We start from the raw sequence: 6,968 nt of genomic DNA on the forward strand, positions 1-6,968 counted from the left end.
ACTATAAGCCGCAGTGCAGTAACTATGAACAAAAATGTAACTGAAAAATTGGTTTAAAGGGGTTTCAACTGGTCAGCCAAACGAGATATCTGCATATACAGTAAGTGATCTTACACTAATTGTATATATAATCGAGACTCTATTACAGAGCCTAAATCTGGTTGCTTGGGGTGGGAGCCGAGGATTCGCCCTTAGTTAGTAAGGGGTGGAAATGCGAACCCTTAGTCCCTGAGTCAATAGTCGATCTGTAAAGGAGGTTACAACTAATGTCAAAGCTTAAATCCACACAAACCTATCAGGCTGTCTTTTTATAGTCTGAAGATGTCGCCTGGCTCTGACGTCATTGTTGTGATGTCAGAGTGACATCTCATGTTCTTCGTAACATCTGTTCTTGAGGTAATTGTTTATCCCCCAAAATCACTAAAACTAATTTGACTTTTTGGACACACAAATAAGTCGGTGTGCCCAAAAATGGAGTTACTGTACTTTGTATAGGGCAGTACAGGCGTCGCTGTAGATTCGGCTACTTCTGCCGAATGTTCACCACATCCCCAGAATAATAGTGTTCATTCATGTGGTTAAGGAGCAGATTAGGAATTATGATTGGTAAAGGGAAGGATATTATAGTTTATAGAAGAAGAGAAGGGGGGGGTGGGAACCTCTCCATGTCAGCCATATGGGAGAAGAACCAGCCCTGTCAACTGTGACTGACGGGGTTCCTGCGACACACCCAGAGGCTGCTGGGTAATGAGGAAAGGAGGGAACTCCTGAACAGTTATACAAAGAAAAAAACAGAAAGGAAAGGAAAGGAAAGCAGTGAGTTCCCCTGAGGAGGCTGCTGTGTGTGTTTGATCTGGCCGCTGGCTGGCGCCTGCTGCAACTCTCTGATTGTCTGTGAAATAAACCCACTTTAATATGGCTGCACAGCTCCCCCCCCCCCCCCCCCCCCCACACACACTCTGCTGTTACCACAACACACTGATTCCTAGCCACTAGAGGTCCATGGAGAAATCCGTTTACAATAATATATACAGATATAATAGTATGCCTTTGCTAAATGTATCACAAATGTTTAAATGTGTATTTCAAAAGACCTTTTGAGGGGCGCATTAGCCCCTCCTTTGCCCAGCTTTGTGTGTGCGTGTGTACCCCATATAGTGAAGGTAAAAAGTGAGGACGCTAAAACCAAAAGTGATTGGCCGGAATGTGATGATGTATGATGATAAGAGTGCCCCGCACTTCACACGAGTGTGATTTCATTTTTTACTATTATTTTAGCCAGCAGTGTTGAACTACGGAAAAGATCTTGGAATGACTTTAAAGTGTTTGATAGACTTTGTTGCGCTGGTAGGTATCGCACACTGAAAACAGGAGATACATCATGCTGCTGCTGTGTGCAGTGTGTGCGTGCGTGTGTGTGTGCGTGCGTGCGTGCGTGAGTGTGTGCGTGCGTGCGTGCGTGCGTGCGTGCGTGCGTGCGTGCGTGCGTGCGTGCGTGTGTGCGTGCGTGATGATGTGTCCGACCAAACCATCTTCATGTAGGCCTTCAGTGCCATTGTCTATTGCCCTGGTCATAAGAATTATTATTAAACGCAGAGGAAAGTACAGTTCAATATGGTCTGCTATGAGGATTTTAACCCAAGAAAGCCTACTGTATATGGCTCGTTTGCATTAGGGGAAATCATACACAACTAATGGAATATGCACATCAGGTGCTGGGTTCAAAAATCAGAAAAAGAGAAAAGCACACTCATCTGCTCCAAAAGTTATACTTTGAAGTATGTATAACTTTTGTCTCTTTTTGTTTGCATTGGGGTCCTTCATGCACTCACTTCATCAGAGCAATACAGGATAAACATCGGCACAGTTTCGCTTAATTTAATATAGCCAGGACTTTTAATCTATACTCTATAATAGGCCTATACATACTTGGTCAAGTGGCGATCCAGGGGCCACATGCGGCCCTCACCTTCACTTAATGTGGCCCGCTGGTTAATATTGATTTATTTACTGATTTGTTACTGATATATTATTGATTTCAGCTGTTTACAATCCCAAACATAGGTTATTCCAAATATAACCTGCTTTAATTACTTCAGTCTATAGCTCAATATAGAATTACATTTTACTGTATTTTCTAATGTCCATTGTATTTGTATTTAAGTTCATAAAGTTAACCTAAGTAGGCCTATAACTAAATGCATTTGAAATTAAATAAAAAAATTACTTTTCAGGTTTCCAATAGCAAAAATAGCAGATTTTCTGCTATTTTCGCTGCTTCCGTGTAACATAGAATGAAAAAGTCATTAAATTACGGAAAAGATTTCTGCCCGAACGTATAAAATGGCCTTCTGGATCGGAATCATCAAAGTTGCCCATCTCTGGACACTGCAGGGCCCTGGTGACAGCTGGAGTCACAGAATTCCATGGGTCACCAGTGTGCGTGTAAACGGCCTCCCTCACTCCTACAAGTTGGTGCGCGGCAGCGATTGGCTCAAGTTCCTACATCCCCCGCCGAACCTCCTCTCCTCACCTCCCTGCTGCCTCCTCCTCCTCACACACACACACACACACACACACACACACTAACACTGTGACACACAAACACACACAGTCCTCCGGCCGGGCTGGGAGGGAGAGGACTAGGAGACACACACACACACACACACACACACAGACACAGCCGGACTGGATTTATTATTGAACTGCTCAAAAATAACATGGACTCTCGTTTGATTTTGCGGGGGGACAGCAGGGAGACGGAGACTCATGGCAGCTCGTCTGAAGAGGAGCACACAGACATGGACGAAAAGGAGAAGGGAAATTCTTCTCCTCCTCCGCAGAGATGTCACCATCATCATCACCACCATCACCCCTTCAGCGTGGAGGCTCTCATCCTGTCCGATCGCGCGTCGTCGTCGTCGGCGGCGGCGGCGATGAGGGCGTCGCCGCAGAGCCGGTATGTGTGCCACAGGGACCGCCGGGCCCGCGAGGAGACGTGCGCCAGTCCTCCCGGGGCAGGGAGCCACAAGCCCGGCGCGCCGTCGCCCGTCAAGTCGGAGACTTCCGAGGAAGCGGAGGAGTGCGGAGCCGCCTGGGTGCTGAGCAGCCCCTTCTCAGTGTCACCGCAAAGCCGTGAGTTTACTTATTTATTATTACAATTAAGCTTATTTTCAAATTAAGACCTAAATCAGTATAGTTCTACATTTTCAAAAATCATTAGAAAGGGGAGGAAAAATACGTCCTAAAATAGCAGATGTAGCCTACAAACTCGTATGTATGTGAGCGTATCTACTTTCAGCCAAACAAAACTGGTTTTTAATATGGGTTAAAAAATAATAATAATAATTAGTTTATCAATTTGTTTACTGTAGGCTATGTATTCATTTATGTCAGACAAAACTTTGATTACTTTTTTTTTTATATCTAGTACTAATGTTAATTTGCAAATAAATAATCCCATCCATTTTAACCATTTTTGGAAATAAACCAAGTAACCAAGTATTACAGTTTTGTTTATATTCACATCTACATCTCAAGAGTCACTTTGCAATTTATATTATTAATACAAAAGTAATGAATTAATACAAAACATACCATCATCAAGTGATGAATGATGGTGGATATCATAGATTAATCTACTCAGCAACACTTTAGTGAGATAGTTCTATAGGGGTCAGCAATATGTCCGTACAGGCATGCACGCAGATGTGCCTGTGGCAAGACTTATTGTTATTGTTCGTGACAAATGTTAGATTATGGGCCCTATTTTTGTCAGTGCTGAACCCCTTATCCCCAAACTTCTTTGACTTATTTTTTACTCTTTTGAAAAACATGTTTGAATAGTTCAAATCTACATCTAGATCGGCTAGTTGAACAATGTTTTTGTTTTTCAAAATAGTTAAAAACAAAAAAAGGTTTCAGGGATAAGGGGTTGAGCACTGACGAAAATAGGGCCCTTAGTTGTTATTGTGATAATAAGACCCAATTACTGAATGCCAGTATCTATAGGTTTTCTTCAGAATGTGTACAGTATGACACTGATTGTATAGCCTAGTCCACCTGGTAGACCAGTAGCCTACAGTGGTTTATTTTCAAGGACCCCCATAACTCTGAGAGTGTACAAATGGATAAATTTGGCCCACTGTATTTACAGTATATTGGCCACATGATGTCTCACGTAGTCAATGTTTGTTTAACCACTGCCCAAAACAAACATTAAAAGTCCATAGACTTGGCTGCAACATTCGACATGCGACATATAATTGTCAGAAGCCGTGCATCGGTGGGGCTATAATGTAGCGGCCCTCAAATATGGAGATAAGCGGTTTCTGCCCGACAGCAACGATCTAACGGTCCTTCCGTGTTCCCTCCCAACAGGACAGGTGAATCCCGGCGGCAGCAGCAGCTTCCCGCTGAGGAAGCACAAGACCAACCGCAAGCCTCGCACGCCCTTCACCACCGGCCAGCTGCTTGCGCTGGAGCGCAAGTTCCGCCAGAAGCAGTACCTGTCCATCGCCGAGCGCGCCGAGTTCTCCTCGTCGCTCGCCCTCACCGAGACCCAGGTGAAGATCTGGTTCCAGAACCGCCGCGCCAAGGCCAAGCGGCTGCAGGAGGCCGAGCTGGAGAAGTTCAAGATGGCCGCCGACGCCAAGACGGCGGCTGCAGCTGCCGCAGCGGCCGTGGCGCTGCACCCCGGCTTCACGTTGCCGCTGCCCCTGGGCGCCATGTCGCTGTACGGACACTCGTACTCTGCCTACCAGCACCACCACAGGTCCATGCTGCCCCTGTCGCACTTAGGACTGTACTCCACCACGCCTCTGGCATACAGCATGTACCATTTATCTTAGCGGAATCACAGTGCTCGACTTTTTATAATGCCAAGGACTCCCCCCAGTTTCATATGCATTTAGACCCCCATTTTGTGGAGACTTTTGACCCCAATCTACACTTTTGAAATCGACTCTTGTGGGTGTACAAAATGTGTCCCTTTGGTTCCATCCGTACACAGACCCACGCGAGTCAATATGGACCGCTGGTGGTTCCCGGACCTGACTTAGTTTTGAGAACCAGTGGGTTCATGGAATACTTCACCCAAGATGACTATTTCTTCCCCACTACCCCCGCAAAGACTTGAATACATGGAGTTAACATTCTTGTGCACAAGCGAGGGAACATGGGCATCCAGTTCGGATTCAACACAGAGCTCAGTTCACACAATATATTCTGCAGAAAAGTGGTGTTTTTGAAGTAATGAGGATACGAATGGTTTGCAAGACACTTTAATTATACTCTGAGAACTGTGTTGGAGTTTACACATAGATTTCTTTTACATAGTTTTGCTAGTTTTTGACCCCTACATTTTTTCAATTCATCTACTTTCGTCTCTCATTTTCAGATTCTAAGCAATGAGACGAAATCCGAAATCCATGTATGTATTCAAGGCTTCATGTAATGAGTTTAAAAAAAAGTAAAAAGTAATTTGGTGGGTGTAGTATTGTAGTATAAATAAAGTGTTGATACCTTTGAAGCATTCTTTCAGGGACACTTGTTTTCTATACAATTTCTCCCCTTGTAAGCGTTTAAACGCCCAGGAACTGAATTCAGGCTCTCCGTGTGTGTTTCCCGCATTGAAGTCATACTCTGAACTATTTTTGGCTACTGCTGTCACAGGAAAACAACATTCTCGTCGCTGACCTCTGGTGGCCTGTGGACTCGTTTACATGACTCCTGTCACTGAAGAACGGCCGGGACCATAATACTGTCTGTCTTCATTGTTTACTTCTGTGATAACTGGACTGTCTGGACATGTGACCAGGACATTGTTTATGCAGGCTACAGCTTGACGGTTCAGATACAAGTGCCTCAATCTTTCTGCAAGTTACGTGGATGTCTGCTCTGTTTTTTTTGCATTGAGAGCAGTGCTTTCACCGTTTGACCACTTCTTAAACCCCGAGTCTAGACCACGGATCTTCAAAGTTTTCAGGCCAAGGGACCCCCTAGCTGAAAGCTGGAGCAGGGACCCCCTAGCTGAGAGCTGAAGCAGGGACCACCCATCCCCCCCCCCCCCCCCCCCCCCCCACACACACACACACACACACACACACTACATCTTGGATTCATGTTAAATGTGTCTTTTCAGACATTAACCACATAACACTTTGTGAAGTTGACCTTTGTCTCTGTGATAACAGGGACAAAGGTACACCAAACCTCTTCACCGAAAACAGCAAATAGCACATCTACAAGCTCACAACACGTCTGTTGTGAGCTTGTAGATCTGCTCTTTTCAAATAGAAAATGTTCCCCCGCAGAATAGGGATGCAAGGTTCAAGTGGTACATTTAAAAAAATAAATAAATTAACTTCCTACCTGAAAAATATCTTTGCCAAAAACTCACAAACCTCATCAGCAATGCGTAATTACGTATACACCTATTTATTTGTTTTTACTCTCTTTTCAACTTGCTGGAAATTAATGAATATTATTTTCATTGTTGTTGTCGTTGTTTTGTATTTATGATGCATTGATGAATGTTCTGAACAAATAATTTTATATTTATACGTCACCATTTTGGCCTCCCAGTCTCTTTGGAAGGGGGCGGGGCTATGTTACACTATGCTATGCAGTTTTATATGTGGTGTCAATGATGAATATATCATTCAAATGAACCAAAAATAAAGCCTTTTATAAACTATTTATGTGATCAGATTGATTGATTGAATTCTTTATTAAAACCCATTCTGGACGGGAACCCCTTTTGGTGTTTTAACTAAGCATTATGTTGTACTTTGGCAATTGAAAAATAGCAGATCTACAAGCTCATAGCGCACCACCGAGTGGCGCGCTACGAGCTTGTAGGTCTGCTATTTTTGAAAAATTGTAAAAACGTGACACAAATCTTTGAATATAAGATACCACAAAAAGCCCCAGACGGGGCTTGTTTCCATTGTACACATACTGTACTA

At 43.9% G+C, this 6,968-nt stretch overlaps 1 protein-coding gene across 1 annotated transcript; it reads left to right on the top strand.

Annotated features, from left to right (window-relative positions):
• The first annotated feature begins 2,668 nt into the window (after nt 1–2,668).
• On the top strand, nt 2,669–6,049 carry LOC310858909 (homeobox protein MSH-D-like). The gene is made up of 2 exons (XM_083765211.1): nt 2,669–3,135; nt 4,381–6,049. Exons 1-2 carry the CDS (start codon nt 2,721–2,723, stop codon nt 4,848–4,850), a joined length of 885 nt encoding a protein of 294 aa, XP_083621337.1. The 5' UTR covers nt 2,669–2,720; the 3' UTR covers nt 4,851–6,049.
• The last annotated feature ends 919 nt before the right edge of the window (nt 6,050–6,968 follow it).

The sequence above is a fragment of the Protomyctophum parallelum genome, assembly GCF_964188405.1.
Source record: "Protomyctophum parallelum genome assembly, chromosome: 1".
NCBI lineage: Eukaryota > Metazoa > Chordata > Actinopteri > Myctophiformes > Myctophidae > Protomyctophum > Protomyctophum parallelum.